Genomic DNA, 20541 nt, shown 5'->3' with positions numbered 1-20541 from the left:
GTATGTAATGTCTACTATCTAGCAAAGCATGTATTAAAGCTCTAGGAATTTTGAATTCAATTTCTCATTGAAAGCTAAATTCTTTTAATTCTTCCTAAAAAAAAGGGTTTGGAAAAAGACTTTTTGAATACTTTCGCAAAATGCATTTTATTTCTTAATGAGCAACAACTTAAAAAAAAAAATTTCTAGCCTTTTATAGCATATAGTTCGGCAAGTATTATGTCGTAATGGGATCAAAGCATCCCAAACAACTGAAGTCATTTAAATGAAGATAAAATGCTACAATTTATTTTTTGTTTTAAGGTGCAACAATACAAGCAGCAAAGCATGATGTGGCATCCCAGGTTCTTCAAACTTTTTATTCTAATGTTCGGGCTCCTGAAGATTCAAGTCCATTGAAACGAGAGCCTGGAATTAATCAGGCTTGTGCTGACCGAATCTCAAGGTTCGGTCCAGTGGTGCCTGAACCTCCTAGAGACTCTGCAGCTCCTGCAAATCGTCTCTATGGGCTCGACCCCAAATTGGTATTCAAAGAGGACACAAGCGATACACTTGATGGATTCAACTTTATATGCTCAGTCACCAAAGACGGAAAAACTTTCACTGGCAGAGGTAACTTTTTGAAATATAAAAAAAACTACCATTTACTGGTCCGTGTCTGGCAGACATTCTTTTCTAGGTTTAATGAATTTTAGCTAAATATACAGTTTGCAAACTTTGGCTAGACATATGGTTTTACAATGCAGCTGCAACTTCAAATTAAAGTTAAATCTTTCGAAGCCGTTGAGTCTCCCAAGTTTCTTGTTAAATTTTGACCGATTCTTCCTCCCCCCCCTCCCCACTTCTTTTTAAGATAGGTATTTGCTACTAACAAAAACTGTATAATTAAATTTAGAGGTCTCTATAATTTAATACAAAATTCCATTATCAAACTGTTCTTGTTAAAGAACTGTAAGTAAGAAGCGACCCGCCTCAATAGTAGCCGAAACTCTAAAAAACGGAATTTTAATACTAAAAGATGCATAAAAAAAATCCAATTTTCATGCTGATTTCAAATATATTTTTCTCTTTTTTACTACTAAGTAGTTTTTTCTGCTTTTCTACTAAAATATATCTGAATCTGCAACTTTCCAGAACAAAAATTTGATATCAACATAAAACGAAAACTAAAAAAATGATTTGATAATAAAAAAGTATTTAAATTAAATTACATAAATAATATTCCCAATCTTTTAAGGATGGTATGTAATGTCTACTATCTCGCAAAACATGTATTAAAGCTCTATGAATTTTAAATGCAATTTCTCATTGAAAGCTAAATTCTTTTAATTCTTCCTAAAGAAAGGGTTTGTAAAAAGTCTTTTTGAATACTTTTGCAAAATACATTTTATTTCTTAATGAGCAACAACTTAATTTTTTTTTTCTAGCCTTTTATAGCATATAGTTCGGCAAGTATTATGACGTAATGGGATCGAAGCATCCCAAACGAGTCAAGTCGTTTAAATGAAGACAAAAATGCTATAATTTGTTTTTTATTTCAAGGTGGAACAAAAAAAGCAGCAAAGCATGATGTTGCATCCCAGGTTCTTCAAGCTTTTTATTCCAATGTTCGGGCTCCTGAAGATTCAAGTCCATCGAAACGAGAGCCTGGAATTAGTCAGGCATGTGCTGACCGAATCTCAAGGTTCGATCCAGTGGTGCCTGAACCTCCTAGAGACTCTGCAAATCCTGCAAATCGTCTCTATGGCCTCGACCCCAAATTGGTATTCAAAGAGAACACAATCGATACACTTGATGGATTCAACTTTATATGCTCAGTCACCAAAGACGGAAAAACTTTCACTGGCAGAGGTAACTTTTTGAAATATAAAAAAAAACTACCTTTTACTGGTCCGTGTTTGGCAGACATTCTTTTCTAGGTTAATGAATTTTAGCTAAACATACAGTTTGCAAACTTTGGCTAGACATATGGTTTTACAATGCAGCTGCACCTTCAAATTAAAGTTGAATCTTTCGAAGCCGTTGAGTCTCCCAAGTTTCTTGTTAAATTTTGACTGATTCTTCCTCCCCCCCCCCCCACTTCTTCTTAAGATAGGTATTTGCTAATAACAAAAACTGTATAATTAAATTTAGAGGTCTGTATAATTAAATACAAAATTCCATAATCAAACTGTTCTTGGTAACGAACTGTGAGTAAGAAGCGACCCGCCTCAATAGTAGCCGAAACTCTAAAAAACGAAATTTTAATACTAAAAGATGCATAAAAAAAATCTAATTTTCATGCTGATTTCAAATGTATTTGTCTCTTTTTTACTACTAAGTAGTTTTTTCTGCTTTTCTACTAAAATATATCTAAATCTGCAACTTTCCAGAACGAAAATTTGATATCAACATAAAACGAAAACTAAAAAAATGATTTGATAATTAAAAAGTATTTAAAATAAATTACATAAATAAGATTCCCAATCTTTTAAGGATGGTATGTAATGTCTACTATCTCGCAAAACATGTATTAAAGCTCTAAGAATTTTAAATGCAATTTCTCATTGAAAGCTAAATTTTTTTAATTCTTCCTGAAGAAAGGGTTTGGAAAAAGACTTTTTGAATACTTTTGCAAAATACATTTTATTTCTTAATGAGCAAGAACTTAATTTTTTTTTTCTAGCCTCTTATAGCATTTACTTCGGCAAGAAATATGTCGTAATGGGATCGAAGCTTCCCAAACGAGTCAAGTCATTTAAAGGAAGAAACAAATGCTACAATTTATTTTTTCTTTTAAGGTGGAACAAAAAAAGAAGCAAGGCATGATTTGGCATCCCAGGTTCTTTAAGCTTTTTATTCTAATGTTCGGGCTCCTGAAGAATCAAGTCCATCGAAACGAGAGCCTGAAATTAATCAGGCTTGTGCTGACCGAATCTCAAGGGTCGGTCTAGTGGTGCCTGAACCTCCTAGAGACTCTGCAGCTCCTGCAAATCGTCTCTATGGGCTCGACCCCAAATTGGTATTCAAAGAGGACACAATCGATAAACTTGATGGATTCAACTTTATATGCTCAGTCACCAAAGACGGAAAAACTTTCACTGGCAGAGGTAACTTTTTGAAATATAAAAAAAACTACCATTTACTGGTCCGTGTCTGGCAGACATTCTTTTCTAGGTTAATGAATTTTAGCTAAATATACAGTTTGCAAACTTTGGCTAGACATATGGTTTTACAATGCAGCAGCACCTTCAAATTTAAGTTGAATCTTTCAAAGCCGTTGAGTGTCCCGTGTTTCTTATGAAATTTTGACTGATTCTTCCTCCCTCTCCCACTTTTTTAAGATAGGTATTTGCTACTAACAAAAACTGAATGATTAAATGTAGAGGTTTGTATAATTGAATACAGAATTCCAATTTTTCTCTATTAAACAGTTCGTGGTAACAAACTTTAAGAAGCAACCCGCCTCAATAATAGCCGAAACTCTAAAAAACGGAATTTTGATACTAAAAGATGCATAAAAAAATCCAATTTTCCTGCTGATTTCAAATGTATTTTTCTCTTTTTTACTACTAAGTAGTTTTTTCTTGTTTTCTACTAAAATATATCTGAATCTGCAACTTTCCAGAAAGAAGAAAATACCCAAGCCTGACGGATCTCAAATGAGCGCTTCAGACGTAAACGAGTTCTTTGCTGGCATTTGTACCACCTACCCCTCAATTACAGAGGCCGAACTGGTTGATCTCTTAGTCCATTGTGAAACTGACGAAATAAAACAGTTTACCGAATTTGCTGTTTAAAAAGAACTTAAAAAACTAAAACCGAATTGCTCTTCCTACCCTGGTGAGTTGCCGGTCAAACTTATTCGCGAATATGCCTTGTTTTTAGCCAAACCATTGGCATCGTGAACAAATTAGCAGCTCTTCTTTTCCTGGCTGTTATCAACTATGTACTTTCTGACTTTGACGATCGTTTTAAATTCGTCGATGATTTGTCTGCGCTTCTTAAATACCACGTAAAGGATTCGCAAGCTGTAGCCCAGTTCGACCCAAATTTTTTCGATCAGTTTAAATCACAGTGTACTGCGAACAGTCTTCAAATTAGTGAGAATAAATCAAAGGTTTTGAGGTTCAACCCACTTAAACGCGATTTTACCTGCCCCGTGACTTTGTTCCCTTCTGCTTCGTGTGCGACTATCTTGGGCGTCACCTTTAGTGTGGACTGTTCGATCTCTATTCATGTACAAGAGCTGGTTAAGAAGGGACATTATGCTATGCGGACACTGGTGGTGATGCGCCGCCTAGGTTTTCCAGTGTATCAGCTGAAAATCGCGTACCTCACTTTTATTCGACCCATCCTTGAATATGCGTGTCCCGTCTGGGGCCCACAAGTTCATCACATAGATTACTTAAGTGATGATTTGGAGGGATCCAAAAACGAGCTGTAAAGATCATTCTTTGCGACAAATATGTAGATTACAGCTCCGCTCTGAAGTCACTTGAAATACCAAGCCTTCGCGATCGCCGTTTTCAGCTGATGATTCGTTTTGGCCAGTTTTTATTGTCTAGTCCTGCACATAGGACAATATTACCACCTAAAATGCCTATCCGCGCAAAGACCAGAAGCAAAAGCAAACTTATGCCCGTCTCGTGCCGCAGAAACAGACTTAGTAACTCCTTTGTTCCTTTTTTTACAAGTGCTTTTAATAAAATGTAGATAAGTGTTTTTATGTAAAACAGTTTTCATGTAAAAAACAGCGCCTTGTAGTGCATTTTTTTTAAAGTGTATATTACAGCTGTTTTCATTAAAATGATTCTGATTCTGATTCTGAAATTATTTAAAATAAATTACATAAATAAGATTCCCAATCTTTTAAGGATGGTATGTAATGTCTACTATCTAGCAAAGCATGTATTAAAGCTCTAGGAATTTTGAATTCAATTTCTCATTGAAAGCTAAATTCTTTTAATTGTTCCTAAAAAAAAAAGGGTTTGGAAAAAGACTTTTTGATTACTTTCGCAAAATGCATTTTATTTCTTAATGAGCAACAACTTAAAATTTATTTATTTTTTCTAGCTTTTTATAGCCTATACTTCGGCAAGTATTATGTCGTAATGGGATCAAAGCATCCCAAACGACTCAAGTCATTTAAAGGAAGACAAAAATGCTACAATTTATTTTTTGTTTTAAGCTGCAACAAAACAAGCAGCAAAGCATGATATGGCATCCCAGGTTCTTCAGACTTTTTATTCTAATGTTCGGGCTCCTGAAGATTCAAGTCCATCGAAACGAGAGACTGGAATTAATCGGGCTTGTGCCGACCGAATCTCAAGGTTCGATCCAGTGGTGCTTGAACCTCCTAGAGACTCTGCAGCTCCTGCAAATCGTCTCTATGAGCTCGACCCCAAATTGGTATTCAAGGTGGACACAAGCGATACACTTGATGGATTCAACTTTATATGCTCAGTCACCAAAGACGGAAAAACTTTCACTGGCAGAGGTAACTTTTTGAAATATAAAAAAAAAACTACCATTTACTGGTCCGTGTCTGGCAGACATTCTTTTCTAGGTTAATGAATTTTAGCTAAACATACAGTTTGCAAACTTTGGCTAGACATATGGTTTTACAATGCAGCTGCACCTTCAAATTAAAGTTGAAACTTTCGAAGCCGTTGAGTCTCCCAAGTTTCTTGTTACAATTTTGATCGATTCTTCCTCCCCCCCCCCCCACTTCTTCTTAAGATAGGTATATGCTACTAAAAAAAACTTTATAATTAAATTTCGAGGTCGGTATAATTTAAAACAAATTTCCACTATAAAACTGTTCTTGTTAAATAACTTTAAGAAACAAGCGACCCGGCTCAATAGTAGCCGAAACTCTAAAAAACGGAATTTTAATACTAAAAGATGCATAAAAAAAAATCCAATTTTCATGCTGATTTCAAATGTATTTTTCTCTTTTTTACTACTAAGTATTTTTTTCTGCTTTTCTACTAAAATATATCTAAATCTGCAACTTTCCAGAACGAAAATTTGATATCAACATAAAACGAAAACTAAAAAATGATTTGATAATTAAAAAGTATTTAAAATAAATTACATAAATAAGATTCCCAATCTTTTAAGGATGGTATGTAATGTCTACTGTCTCGCAAAACATGTATTAAAGCTCTAAGAATTTTAAATGCAATTTCTCATTGAAAGCTAAATTTTTTTAATTCTTCCTAAAGCAAGGGTTTGGAAAAAGACTTTTTGAATACTTTTGCAAAATACATTTTATTTCTTAATGAGCAAGAACTTAATTTTTTTTTTCTAGCCTCTTATAGCATATAGTTCGGCAAGTATTATGACGTAATGGGATCGAAGCATCCCAAACGAGTCAAGTCATTTAAAGGAAGACAAAAATGCTACAATTTATTTTTTCTTTTAAGGTGGAACAAAAAAAGAAGCATGGCATGATGTTGCATCCCAGGTTCTTCAAGCTTTTTATTCTAATGTTCGGGCTCCTGAAGATTCAAGTCCATCGAGACGAGAGCCTGGAATTAATCAGGCATGTGCTGACCGAATCTCAAGGTTCGATCCAGTGGTGCCTGAACCTCCTAGAGACTCTGCAGCTCCTGCAAATCGTCTCTATGGGCTCGACCCCAAATTGGTATTCAAAGAGGACACAATCGATACACTTGATGGATTCAACTTTATATGCTCAGTCACCAAAGACGGAAAAACTTTCACTGGCAGAGGTAACTTTTTGAAATATAAAAAAAACTACCATTTACTGGTCCGTGTCTGGCAGACATTCTTTTCTAGGTTAATGAATTTTAGCTAAATATACAGTTTGCAAACTTTGGCTAGACATATGGTTTTACAATGCAGCAGCACTTTCAAATTTAAGTTGAATCTTTCAAAGCCGTTGAGTGTCCCGTGTTTCTTATGAAATTTTGACTGATTCTTCCTCCCTCCCCCACTTTTTTAAGATAGGTATTTGCTACTAACAAAAACTGAATGATTAAATGTAGAGGTTTGTATAATTGAATACAGAATTCCAATTTTTCTCTATTAAACAGTTCGTGGTAACAAACTTTAAGAAGCAACCCGCCTCAATAGTAGCCGAAACTCTAAAAAACGGAATTTTGATACTAAAAGATGTATAAAAAAATCCAATTTTCCTGCTGATTTCAAATGTATTTTTCTCTTTTTTACTACTAAGTAGTTTTTTCTGGTTTTCTACTAAAATATATCTGAATCTGCAACTTTCCAGAAAGAAGAAAATACCCAAGCCTGACGGATCTCAAATGAGCGCTTCAGACGTAAACGAGTTCTTTGCTGGCATTTGTGCCACCTACCCCTCAATTACAGAGGCCGAACTGGTTGATCTCTTAGTCGATAGTGAAACTGACGAAATAAAACAGTTTACCGAATTTGCTGTTTAAAAAGAACTTAAAAAACTAAAACCGAATTGCTCTTCCTACCCTGGTGAGTTGCCGGTCAAACTTATTCGCGAATATGCCTTGTTTTTAGCCAAACCATTGGCATCGTGAACAAACCTTTCCCGATGCTTGGAAGCGAGCCTATGATCGCGTAATACCCAAAGTTAAAGGACCTAAGACATGTGATCAGTTAAGACCTATTTCGATCACACCGAACTTTGCTAAAGTTGCAGAATCTTTCATATATCGTGAACTTCTCACGGACATTTCACTGTCACTTGACCCCTTCCAGAATGGTTGCTTGAAGGGATGCAGCACGTCTGTTTGTTTAGTACGGCTTTATCACCTAGTAGTTGAATGGCTGGAGTTTGGAAGCTCGTTTGTAGATTTACTTCTGGTAGATTACCGAAAGGCTTTTGATTTGATTGAGCACCCTCTTGCCGCCCAGAATCTCAAGTCAATAGGTGCCCGTAAGCACATCCTCCAAATGGTAGTTGATTTCTTACGTTACAGGTAGCAAAAAGTGTACACCCTTTTCCACAATAATATTGAATCGAACAGGGTGGAAATTACATGTGGGGCCCCTCCAGGTACCATATTAGCAGCTCTTCTTTTCCTGGCTATTATCAACTATGTACTTTCTGACTTTGACGATCGTTTTAAATTCGTCGATGATTTCTCTGCGCTTCTTAAATACCACGTAAAGGATTCGCAAGCTGTAGCCCAGTTCGACCCAAATTTTTTCGATCAGTTTAAATCACAGTGTACTGCGAACAGTCTTCAAATTAATGAGAATAAATCAAAGGTTTTGAGGTTCAACCCATTTAAACGCGATTTTACCTACCCCGTGACTTTGTTCCCTTCTGCTTCGTGTGCGACTATCTTGGGCGTCACCTTTAGTGTGGACTGTTCGATCTCTATTCATGTACAAGAGCTGGTTAAGAAGGGACATTATGCTATGCGGACACTGGTGGCGATGCGCCGCCTAGGTTTTCCAGTGTATCAGCTGAAAACAGCGTACCTCACTTTTATTCGACCCATCCTTGAATATGCGTGCCCCGTCTAGGGCTCACAAGTTCATCACATAGATTACTTAAGTGATGATTTGGAGGGGATCCAGAAACGAGCTGTAAAGATCATTCTTTGCGAAAAATATGTAGATTACAGTTCCGCTCTGAAGTCACTTGAAATACCAAGCCTTCACGATCGCCGTTTCCAGCTGATAATTCGTTTTGGCCAGTTTTTATTGTCTAGTCCTGTACATAGGACAATATTACCACCTAAAATGCCTGTCCGCGCAAATACCAGAAGCAAAAGCAAACTTATGCCCGTCTCGTGCCGCAAAAACAGACTTAGTAACTCCTTTGTTCCTTTTTTTACAAGTGCTTTTAATAAAATGTAGAGAAGTGTTTTTATGTAAAAAAGTTTTCATGTAAAAAACAGCGCCTTTTAGTGCATTTTTTTTAATGTGTCTATGACAGCTGTTGTCATTAAAATGATTCTGATTCTGATTTGAAATTATTTAAAATAAATTACATAAATAAGATTCCCAATCTTTTAAGGATGGTATGTAATGTCTACTATCTAGCAAAGCATGTATTAAAGTTCTAGGAATTTTGAATTCAATTTCTCATTGAAAGCTAAATTCTTTTAATTGTTCCTAAAAAAAAAAGGGTTTGGAAAAAGACTTTTTGAATACTTTCGCAAAATGCATTTTATTTCTTAATGAGCAACAACTTAAAATTTATTTATTTTTTCTAGCTTTTTATAGCATATACTTCGGCAAGTATTATGTCGTAATGGGATCAAAGCATCCCAAACGAGTCAAGTCATTTAAAGGAAGACAAAAATGCTACAATTTATTTTTTGTTTTAAGCTGCAACAAAACAAGCAGCAAAGCATGATATGGCATCCCAGGTTCTTCAGACTTTTTATTCTAATGTTCGGGCTCCTGAAGATTCAAGTCCATCGAAACGAGAGACTGGAATTAATCGGGCTTGTGCCGACCGAATCTCAAGGTTCGATCCAGTGGTGTTTGAACCTCCTAGAGACTCTGCAGCTCCTGCAAATCGTCTCTATGGGCTCGACCCCAAATTGGTATTCAAGGTGGACACAAGCGATACACTTGATGGATTCAACTTTATATGCTCAGTCACCAAAGACGGAAAAACTTTCACTGGCAGAGGTAACTTTTTGAAATATAAAAAAAAACTACCATTTACTGGTCCGTGTCTGGCAGACATTCTTTTCTAGGTTAATGAATTTTAGCTAAACATACAGTTTGCAAACTTTGGCTAGACATATGGTTTTACAATGCAGCTGCACCTTCAAATTAAAGTTGAAACTTTCGAAGCCGTTGAGTCTCCCAAGTTTCTTGTTACATTTTGACCGATTCTTCCTCCCCCCCCCCCCCCACTTCTTCTTAAGATAAGTATTTGCTACTAACAAAAACTGTATAATTAAATTTAGAGGTCTGTATAATTGAATACAAAATTCCATTATCAAACTGTTCTTGGTAAAGAACTGTAAGTAAGAAGCGACCCGCCTCAATAGTAGCCGAAACTCTAAAAAACAGAATTTTAGTACTAAAAGATGCATAAAAAAAAATCTAATTTTCATGCTGATTTCAAATGTATTTGTCTCTTTTTTACTACTAAGTAGTTTTTTCTGCTTTTCTACTAAAATAAATCTGAATCTGCAACTTTCCAGAACGAAAAATTGATATCAACATAAAACGAAAAACTAAAAAAATGATTTGATAATTAAAAAGTATTTAAAATAAATTACACAAATAAGATTCCCAATCTTTTAAGGATGGTATGTAATGTCTATTATCTCGCAAAACATGTATTAAAGCTCTAAGAATTTTAAATGCAATTTCTCATTGAAAGCTAAATTTTTTTAATTCTTCCTAAAGAAAGGGTTTGGAAAAAGACTTTTTGAATACTTTTGCAAAATACATTTTATTTCTTTATGAGCAAGAACTTAATTTTTTTTTCTAGCCTTTTAAAGCATTTACTTCGGCAAGAATTATGTCGTAGTGGGATCAAAGCATCCCAAACGAGTCAAGTCGTTTAAATGAAGACAAAAATGCTATAATTTTTTTTTTTTTAAGGTGGAACAAAAAAAGCATTAAAGCATGATGTGGCATCCCAGGTTCTTCAAGCTTTTTATTCTAATGTTCAGGCTCCTGAAGATTCAAGTCCATCGAAACGAGAGCCTGGAATTAATCAGGCTTGTGCTGACCGAATCTCAAGGTTTGATCCAGTGGTGCCTGAACCTCCTAGAGACTCTGCAGCTCCTGCAAATCGTCTCTATGGGCTCGACCCCAAATTGGTATTCAAAGAGGACACAAGCGATACACTTGATGGATTCAACTTTATATGCTCAGTCACCAAAGACGGAAAAACTTTCACTGGCAGAGGTAACTTTTTGAAATATAAAAAAAACTACCATTTACTGGTCCGTGTCTGGCATACACTCTTTTCTAGGTTAATGAATTATAGCTAAACATACAATTTGCAAACTTTGGCTAGACATATGGTTTTACAATGCAGCAGCACCTTCAAATTTAAGTTGAATCTTTCAAAGTCGTTGAGTGTCCCGTGTTTCTGCCAGTGACAACATCACTGGCAGAGGTAACTTTTTGAAATATAAAAAAAACTACCATTTACTGGTCCGTGTCTGGCAGACATTCTTTTCTAGGTTAATGAATTTTAGCTTAACATACAGTTTGCAAACTTTGGCTAGACATATGGTTTTACAATGCAGCTGCACCTTCAAATTAAAGTTGAATCTTTCGAAGCCGTTGAGTCTCCCAAGTTTCTTGTTAAATTTTGACCGATTCTTTTTCCCCCCCCCCTCCCCCACTTCTTCTTAAGATAGGTATTTGCTACTAACAAAACTGTATAATTAAATCTAGAGGTCTGTATAATTGAATACAAAATTCCATTATCAAACTGTTCCTGGTAACGAACTGTAAGTAAGAAGCGACCCGCCTCAATAGTAGCCGAAACTCTAAAAAGTGGAGTTTTGATACTAATAGATGCATCAAAAGAAATGAATTTTTATGCTGATTTCAAATATATTTTTCTCCTTTTTACTACTTAGTGTTTTTTTCTGCTTTTCTACTAAAATATATCTGATTCTGCAACTTTCAAGATCGAAGATTTGATATCAACATAAAATGAGAACTAAAAAAATGATTTTATAATTAAAAAGTTTTTAAAATAAATTATATAAATAAGATCGCCAATTTTTTAAGGATGGCATGTAAAGTCTAGTACCTAGCAAAACATCTATTAAAGTTCTAGAAATTTTGAATGCAATTTCTCATTGGAACTAAATTCTTTAAATTCTTCCTAAAAAAAAAATTTGCAAAAAGACGTTTTGAACACTTTCGTAAAATACATTTTATCTCTTAATGAGCAAGAATTTAAAATTCAATTTTTCTTTGTAGCATGTACTTCGGCAAATATTATGTCAAACTCAAAACGAGCAGAAACTAACATAAGTTGGGCGCAAAACCCCTATGCCTTCCCAAGGCCAGAACAAAATTTGCGCTTCACTGAAAACATATAAATTTTTTTACTTTTATAACTTTAATAAATCAAATAATATTAACATTTTAATTACTAAATATCAGTATATGTATATTAAACTGACAATGCACATTCACTTGTATTTTTTCAGTAAAGTGCAAATTTTGTTCTGGCCTTAGGAAGGCATAGGGGTTGTGCGCCCAACTTATGTTAATTTCTACTCGTTTTGAGTTTGACTCGGTTAATTATTGTAATTTCTGTTCGTTTAGGGCTTCATTTATTTATCGATGCTGATTTGTGGTAGTTTCACGCTTGGTAGATTATTTGATTTTATTTTGCTCATTTTTTGTTTAATCGAGTTCTTTACTTTTCTTTGAAAAACTTATTTTGTGGATAAAGTTTTTTCAAAATTAATTTCTGTTCGTTTTATATTGGCATAGTCTTTTCAGGGAAAAAAGAAAATAATACTTTAAATCTTTTTTTTTAAGACTTTATAGTTTGGCCTGCTATTTGTATGCTGGAGAAAAATTTTCAGCATTTTTAAACAACATACACCCTTTGAAAAATCTGTACACAAATAGTACTGTTTAATTTAGTTTCATACCTCCTCTAGTTGACCTGAAACGGAAAACTTGATACCATTCGAAAAAAAATATTTTTACTTTCTGTGATTGCTTGGATACACTTACGCTATTTCGATTTGGTTCAATTTTAAGAGCAAAAATTGGAGGGTTGGCGTGGGAGGGTGGGATTGGAAGGGGGATTTGTTGCCCTCAAATCACTTTGAACTATTAAAAATGGCTACAGCCCTTTCTATTTTCGATCGAATGAGCCCTTTTTCAAGTTCCCATGGCAACCTTCGATACGAAGTGCCCTGGTCTAAACAACAACAAAAACAAAAAATAATGCATTATACCCTCTTCGATCTTTACTATAATTAAACTATTTGAAAAAAACTACGTTTTCTAAAGAGTTAAAGAGGCTGAGTTACAAGGTCGAACCTTAAAACGTACAGTGATTAGGAGGCACAGTTGGGGGCTGCCGCCCCCAAACCCCGATTTCGCAGCCTTTAAATAAAAAAAGTTTTTAAACTGAAAGTAAGGAGCGACATTAAATCTTAAAACGAGCAGAAATTATTCCGTATATGAAAGAGGCTGTGCCCTCCTCAACGCCTCGCTCTTTACGCTAAAGTTTTTATTGTTTAAAAAAAGAGTTGTGAGAAAGTCAAACTTTAGCGTAAAGAGCGAGGCGTTGAGGAGGGCACAGCCTCTTTCATATACGGAATAATTTCTGCTCGTTTTAAGATTTAATGTCGCTCCTTACTTTCAGTTTAAAAAATTTTTTTTTATTTAAAGGCTGCGAAATCGGGGGTTTGGGGGCGGCAGCCCCCAACTGTGCCTCCTAATCACTGTACGTTTTAAGGTTCGACCTTGTAACTCAGCCTCTTTAACTCTTTAGAAAACGTAGTTTTTTTCAAATAATTTCTGCACGTTTTTGTACAGTTTATTACTTATTATTGCTTGACTAACTGTTAGCAGATCGTCAGGAGTATAAGTTGGGGGGCTGCCACCCCCCCCCCAAACCCCCCGCTCTTGAACATTCTTGTGTTAAGGCTTTTAATTCCTGAATACTCAAATCACGTCGTACAGGGTGCCTCCTAATCCCTGTACGTTTTAAGGTTCGAACTTGTGACTCAGCCTCTTTAACAGCCCCCCCCCGAACTGTGCCTCCTACTCCCTGTACGTTTTAAGGGTTGACCTTGTAACTCAGCCTCTTTAACTCTTTAGAAAACGTAGTCTTTTTCAAATAATACACATAAACAGGTTAGACATGCTTTGTTATGAAAATTGACGCCCAGATATTTTCATAACAAAGCATGTCTAACCTGTTTATGTGTATTATTTGAAAAAAACTAAGGTTTTTCGTAAATGTAAATTCGGGGGATAATTTTTTCGGTCTGAAAATATCAAAGGCCCTAACAGGTCCAATTCTGCTTCGCATGAGTCCTCATTCAACCGGATCCGGTGCCAACTGTGGCCTGTAGGCGTGGCTAAGAAAAGAAAAGAAGAAATGATGAGAATGAAGGTTAAGTGGCGATATTTGGTTTTTTGAAAACAGGGAAGGGGTGATCGCATTGAGCTGAATTTTCGTGGATACGCTCCCGGGCATGAGGAAAGTTTAGCCTATAAATTTATCCTCGATCGGACCACGTTAAAGGGGGGCTTTGGTGGGAGGGTCCAAAATTCCGGCCCAGTTTACCCCATGAAGATAAAGTCGGAGGATGATGAAATTTTGCAAGTTTCTTAGTTTGAACTTGGGCTACAAAATGCGATTGCCGCCGTCTCTCTGCGACCTCTAGGACCTGAAATCGCTTAACATTGTGGTGGGTCGCCTCTTTATAGAGGCACAAGTGTGCCTCCTTGATAAAAAAAAACAAGTTTTTTAAACTGAAAGTAAGGAGCGACATTAAAACTTAAAACGAACAGAAATTATTCCGTATATGAAAGGGGCTGTCTCTCCTCAACGCCTCGCTCTTTACGCTAAAGTTTTTTATTGTTTAAAAAAAATAGAGTTGTGAGAAAGTCAAACTTTACCGTAAAGAGCAAGGCGTTGAGGAGGGGACAGCCCCTTTCATACACGGTATAATTTCTGTTCGTTTTAAGTTTTAACGTCTCTCCTTACTTTCAGTTAAAAAAACTTGTTTTTTTTTATTTAATTTTTGAACGTTTTTTAATAAATGCAGGTTTTGATCTTGGCTCACAGTACATGAATAATAAAAACAAAATTTTCATCTTAGTTTACTTTTATTTGTTTAAATGGCTTTCTCGAAACTTGTTTCATTTTATTTACGAATGTTTTTATTAGTAATAAATATACGTAACTTACGAATTAACTTACGTAACGAACTTCTATATTCATATATTTTTAATACGTATATTCGGGGGGCACTTTTGGTCACTATATTAGTTTTGGTCACTTTTTAAGTGGCCAAAAAAATGGAGGGCAACTAGGCCCCCTCCCACGCTCATTGTTTTCCCAAAGTCACCTGATCAAAATTTTGAGATTGCCATTTTGTTCAGCAAATTCGAAAATAGTATAAGTATTTCTTTTAGGATGACTTAATCCCCCAAAGTTCCCGGGAGGAGGGCTGAAAGTTATGAACTTTACCCAATGTTAACATATACGAGTATTGGTTATTGGGAAGTATACAGTACAGACGTTTTCAGGGGAGATTTTTCCTGGTAGTGAGGGGGGGGGTCAGGCAGGGACCTACGCAAGGAGGGGGGCCTCCGGGTCCGGGCCCCACCGAAATCTCACGATTTTTTTTTCATTTTCCCACAATTTTCTGATTTTTCTCACAGAATAATGGGTTTGAAGGATTTGGCCCCCCCTAAACAAATTGGGCCCCCCCCCAAACAAATTCCTGCGTACGTGCCTGGGGTCGGGGGTTATGTAGGAGGATCTTTCCATGAAAGAAGTTTTCATGGGGGAAGGGACATTGTTATGAAGGGGACGCCGGACTTCCCAGCATTATTTAAAAAAAGATCAGAAATTAAATATAAAAAAAAACAAGTTTTTCAACTGCAACAGCAGCAACATCAAAACTTTAAACAAACAGAAAATATTACATAAATGATTGTGTTCACCCACTTGTCACAACCTCAGTCTTTAAGCCAGAGATTTTTTAGTACTTTCATAAGAGCTATTTATTCTAATTAACGGCCTTTGTGATTAAGCGGTCATTTTTAAAGAATTGGAACAAAATTCGAATTCTGGCTTTTAGAAAGCATAGGGTTTTAGAACCCTACTCATATTAATTTCTGCTCGTTTTGAGTTAGACTGTTATTTATTTTAATTTCTGTTCGTTTTGGGTTTCATTTATTTATTGATACTAATGTGTGGTAGTTGTATGCTTGGTATATTATTTGATTCTGTTTTTGTTCATTTTTGGTTCAATGGAGTTCTTTTTTTTTTTGAAAAACTTATTTTGTGGAAAAAGTTTTTTTTTAATTAATTACCATTAAAGAATAAATGAAACCCAGAACGAAAATACATTAAATTAGTAATCGTAGCTGACAAATATACACCATATGCTAATGTAAATGAATAAATAAATCTTTAATCGAGTAAAACTTAAATTGAACATACAAATCCAGTTTAGAACGAACAAAAATCACTACTTACGAGAGTTTGGTTACTGCCCCCTTTCTGAAAACTATTGGTGCTTTACTAAAAACTATGTGTCTTGAACAGCCTTGGAAAAACAGTCAGGAAAAAATTGAGTAGCAATTGGGCTATTTGCAGGTTCGGCTCCCTCCACATCACTTCTTGGCTCTTGACCCCTTGGGTCAGGTGACATGAACTGCAAACCCCAGGGTCGTACAAGTCAACCTTAAACAATTTGTTTTCTTTTTTTTTATTCATTTCAAATTACTCTCTTAGGTGACAAAGCCGAAGATTTTAAGACAAAGGCTGTGATGAAAGTGGAGCAGCTTGGACCCCAAGAAGTGGCTTTTCGTCGGTTAATGGCAGAGAGGGCAAGAAACAGTGTACTGAAAGTGGTGACTTCTTGCACAGTTGCAGCGCCTCCTGTGACGAGAATGACAACGCACTGGGGTCAAATCTCTCAAAGATTTGGAGATGTCACCCAGCTCTCTAATGGAGATACACCATCTAAGCCGGTTTTGGATACGCTTTAGTTTTGGACACCGACTTTGGGTTATGAAGTGAGTATCTTTCATTCATGTCTTCATATATTGGCTTGAATTCCCTCGGCTCTGCCGGCTACCATAGGTTGAAAATTGACATTTTATTCATCACGTTTTTTTCTTCTTTCTATGACAGGCTCCTTTTTTGCGCTTTATGTTTCCCCTTCTTTTTTTCTCTTTCGTGACTTTGCAAAAGTTAATTGATTTGTCTCAGATGGAACATTGGTGGCAGTAGTCTACTATGCATGAACAATATATACCACAAACTTTAGAAAAATTTTGTAGTTGACGACTTTTGTTTGTTTGGTATTTGGTCTGTCCAGTAGTTAACATAGCCAATACTGGGTAACTGTCTGACTTATCGTATTTCAAATAGTAACGTGCACGAAAAATTTGTTCAATCCCATTTTCTAGTGGGCTAGACTTCAATGGCTAGAACACTCTCTTCGGATGAACGATGACTGATCGCTGAAGATAGTTCTTTTTTGGCTGACCATATATGGTCATACGAAAATACCATATAGGGTCGTCCCAGAACGGGTGGACAGAGCTCGTAAGAAAGGATTTAAGTAAAAAAAATATGGTTCATATTGGGTGTAAAGGGGGAAGCTTTGAATAAGTTGGGATAGAGGAGGAGCTTGCGCAGCTCGCTTTGCCTCAGGTGGCTTGGTGCTGCAGTGAGTTGTTAGCAGTTGTGGAAATTGGTTTTGAGATGTTGTTTGTAGTAGATATATGCAGAGATAGCGATTAGAAGATTGAACTATTTAGTGCGTTTATGGTGTGTGTCGAGAAGCTCTATAGAAAGTAATATTTTCAATCACTGGGACCTTACTAGATTGAGTGACTCTTAATCTCATTAAAAGACTTAATGAATATTTTATTAAACAAGACGGAAGATAAACTTGTGAAATTCGGCTAGTTTGCATTTAACATTTATTATAGGTCAGTTTTGGTCACAAACCTTTTAATTTCAGACACGGATGGCTCAGCCTCGGGAGACCCCTACTGCCGATCCCTCTCTTGCTCCAATGATAGATGTCAATCCTGGTGACGTACCTTCTAGCTCAGAGGATATTCAAAGAAAAAAGAATAAAGGGGATGGCGACTATAAGAGTATGTATCTGTTTTTCATTGGAGTAAACTTTATAGTTGTATTAAAGTGATATTAAAAAATCTAAACAAAACATAAAAAATACCCGTCAACTCTATTTACTTATTTTTTATATTGAGTATTTAAGCTGTAGTTACTGACTACGGAACCTTCTTTGAACCAAAAAGAATTAAAACAATAAGTTTAAATAATATTCTTATTTAGAAATTGCTCGTTGAAAAATTTAATTTTTAAAAGCAATTAAAAAAAATAATTTGATTAAATTCATTTTTTAAAATCTATTTTTCATAAAAATAAATTATATAGTTGTATTAGAGCAAGTTGTATTAGAGCAAGTTGAGCAAGTTGTATTATTATAGTCGTAAAGAGTAGGGCGTTGCGGACGGGACCGTACATTTCATATACGTAATAGTTTCGATTTATTTTCATTTTTAGCGTTACTCCTTACTTTCAGTTAAAAAAAAACTTGTTTTTTTTAGTTAATTTCTGAACATTTTTTAATTAATGAAGCTTTTGATTTTGGCTTACCGTACATGAATAATTAAAACAAAATTTTCATATTAATTTACTTTTATTTGGTTAAATGGCTTTCTCGAAAGTTGTTTAATTGTATTTACGAATGTTTTTATTAGTAATAAATATACATAACTTACGAATTAACTTACGTAACGAACTTCTATATTCATATATTTTTAATAAGTATATTAGGGGGTCACTTTTGGTCACTATATTAGTTTTGGTCACTTTTTAAGTGGCCAAAAAAATGGAGGGCAACTAGGCCCCCTCCCACGCTCATTGTTTTCCCAAAGTCACCTGATCAATTGGGTCAGGTGACATGAACTGCAAACCCCAGGGTCGTACAAGTCAACCTTAAACTGTAATTTGTTTTCTTTTTTTTATTCATTTCAAATTACTCTCTTAGGTGACAAAGCCGAAGATTTTAAGACAAAGGCTGTGATGAAAAGTGGAGCAGCTTGGACCCCAAGAAGTGGCTTTTTGTCGGTTAATGGCAGAGAGGGCAAGAAACAGTGTACTGAAAGTGGTGACTTCTTGCACAGTTGCAGCGCCTCCTATGGCGAGAATGACAACGCACTGGGATCAAATCTCTCAAAGATTTGGAGATGTCACCCAGCTTTCTAATGGAGATAAACCATCTAAGCCGGTTTTGGATACGCTTGAGTTTTGGAAACCCACTTTGGGTGATGAAGTGAGTATCTTTCATTCATGGCTTCATATATTGGCTTGAATTCCCTCGGCTATGCCGGCTACCATAGGTTGAAAATTGACATTTTATTCATCACTTTTTTTTCTTCTTTATATGACGGGCTCCTTTTTTGCGCTGTATGTTTCCCCTTCTTTTTTTCTTTTTCGTGACTTTGAAAAAGTTAATTGATTTGTCTCAGATGGAACATTGGTGGCAGTAGTCTACTATGCATGAACAATATATTCCACAAATTTTAGAAAAATTTTGTAGTTGACGACTTTTGTTTGTTTGGTATTTGGTCTGTCCAGTAGTCAACATAGCCAATACTGGGTAACTGTCTGACTTATCGTATTTCAAATAGTAAAGTGCACGAAAAATTTGTTCAATCCCATTTTCTAGTGGGCTAGACTTCAATGGCTAGAACACTCTCTTCGGATGAACGATGACTGATTGCTGATAATAGTTCTTTTTTGGCTGACCATATATGGTCATACGAAAATACCATAGAGGGTCGTCCCAGAAAGGGTGGACCGAGCTCGTAAGAAAGGATTTAAGTAAAAAAACATGACTCAGAGTTGGTGTACTGGGAGAAGTTTTGACTAGATTGGGAGAGAGGAGGAACTTGCGCAGCTCGCTTTGTCTCAGGTGGCTTGGTGCTGCAGTTAATTGTTTGCAGTTGTAGAATTTTTTTTTAGATGTTGTTTGTAGTAGATATATGCATATATAGCGATTTGATTATTTAATTATTTAATGCGTTTTTTGTGTGTGTCTAGCAGCTCTATAGCCAGTAATATTGTCCCTCCCTGGGACCTTTCTAGCTTGAGTGAATCTTAAGCTCATTAAAAGACTTAATGAATATGTAATTCAACAAGACGGAAGATAAACTTGTGAAATTCGGCTAGTTTGCATTTAACATTTATTATAGGTCGCTTTTGGTCACAAACCTTTTAATTTCAGACACGGATGGCTCAGCCTCAGGAGACCCCTACTGCCGATCCCTCTCTTGCTCCAATGATAGATGTCAATCCTGGTGACGTACCTTCTAGCTCAGAGGATATTCAAAGAAAAAAGAATAAAGGGGATGGCGACTATAAGAGTATGTATCTGTTTTTCATTGGAGTAAACTTTATAGTTGTATTAAAGTGATATTAAAAAATCTAAACAAAACATAAAAAATACCCGTCAACTCTATTTACTTATTTTTTATATTGAGTATTTAAGCTGTAGTTACTGACTACGGAGCCTTCTTTGAACCAAAAAGAATTAAAACAATAAGTTTAAATATTATTCTTATTTAGAAATTGCTCGTTGAAAAATTTAATTTTTTAAAAGCAATTAAAAAAAAATAATTTGATTAAATTCATTTTTTAAAATCTATTTTTCATAAAAATAAATTATATAGTTGTATTACAATGGTATTAAAGAATCAAAAAAATTGCCCATTAACTGTGTTTACTTATTTTTACTATTAACTATTTAAGCTGTAGTTACTAACTAGGGATCCTTCATTGAACCCAAAAAAGTTAAAACAATACATTAAAAGAAAATGCTTATTTAGAAATTATTTTGT

At 35.4% G+C, this 20541-nt stretch overlaps 2 protein-coding genes across 2 annotated transcripts; both read left to right on the top strand.

Annotated features, from left to right (window-relative positions):
* Positions 1 to 307: 307 nt before the first annotated feature.
* On the top strand, positions 308 to 17819 carry LOC148938938 (uncharacterized). Its single transcript, XM_089107428.1, has 8 exons — positions 308 to 612; positions 1543 to 1851; positions 2900 to 3089; positions 5171 to 5479; positions 6411 to 6719; positions 10522 to 10830; positions 16391 to 16629; positions 17631 to 17819. Exons 1-8 carry the CDS (start codon positions 505 to 507, stop codon positions 17817 to 17819), a joined length of 1962 nt encoding a protein of 653 aa, XP_088963554.1. The 5' UTR covers positions 308 to 504.
* An 880-nt stretch (positions 17820 to 18699) lies between these two features.
* On the top strand, positions 18700 to 20117 carry LOC148938937 (uncharacterized). The gene is made up of 2 exons (XM_089107427.1): positions 18700 to 18974; positions 19929 to 20117. Exons 1-2 carry the CDS (start codon positions 18774 to 18776, stop codon positions 20115 to 20117), a joined length of 390 nt encoding a protein of 129 aa, XP_088963553.1. The 5' UTR covers positions 18700 to 18773.
* Positions 20118 to 20541: the final 424 nt, after the last annotated feature.

The sequence above is a fragment of the Artemia sp. Qi Xiang Cuo genome, unplaced genomic scaffold (assembly GCF_049724085.1).
Source record: "Artemia sp. Qi Xiang Cuo unplaced genomic scaffold, ASM4972408v1 HiC_scaffold_27, whole genome shotgun sequence".
In the NCBI taxonomy this organism is placed as follows: domain Eukaryota; kingdom Metazoa; phylum Arthropoda; class Branchiopoda; order Anostraca; family Artemiidae; genus Artemia; species Artemia sp. Qi Xiang Cuo.
Note: the sequence above shows the minus strand (reverse complement) of the source record. Positions and strands in the feature narration are given on the sequence as shown.

What these genes read in the sequence shown, in the direction of transcription:
- LOC148938938 (XM_089107428.1), top strand. Translation starts at nt 505, where the DNA reads ATGGGCTCGACCCCAAATTGGTATTCAAAGAGGACACAAGCGATACAC. An exon ending in AAAAACTTTCACTGGCAGAG is followed by an intron (nt 5,480 to 6,410) that starts GTAACTTTTTGA and finishes TTTTCTTTTAAG; the next exon opens with GTGGAACAAAAAAAGAAGCA. An exon ending in AAAAACTTTCACTGGCAGAG is followed by an intron (nt 6,720 to 10,521) that starts GTAACTTTTTGA and finishes TTTTTTTTTAAG; the next exon opens with GTGGAACAAAAAAAGCATTA.
- LOC148938937 (XM_089107427.1), top strand. Translation starts at nt 18,774, where the DNA reads ATGGCAGAGAGGGCAAGAAACAGTGTACTGAAAGTGGTGACTTCTTGC. An exon ending in AACCCACTTTGGGTGATGAA is followed by an intron (nt 18,975 to 19,928) that starts GTGAGTATCTTT and finishes TTTTAATTTCAG; the next exon opens with ACACGGATGGCTCAGCCTCA.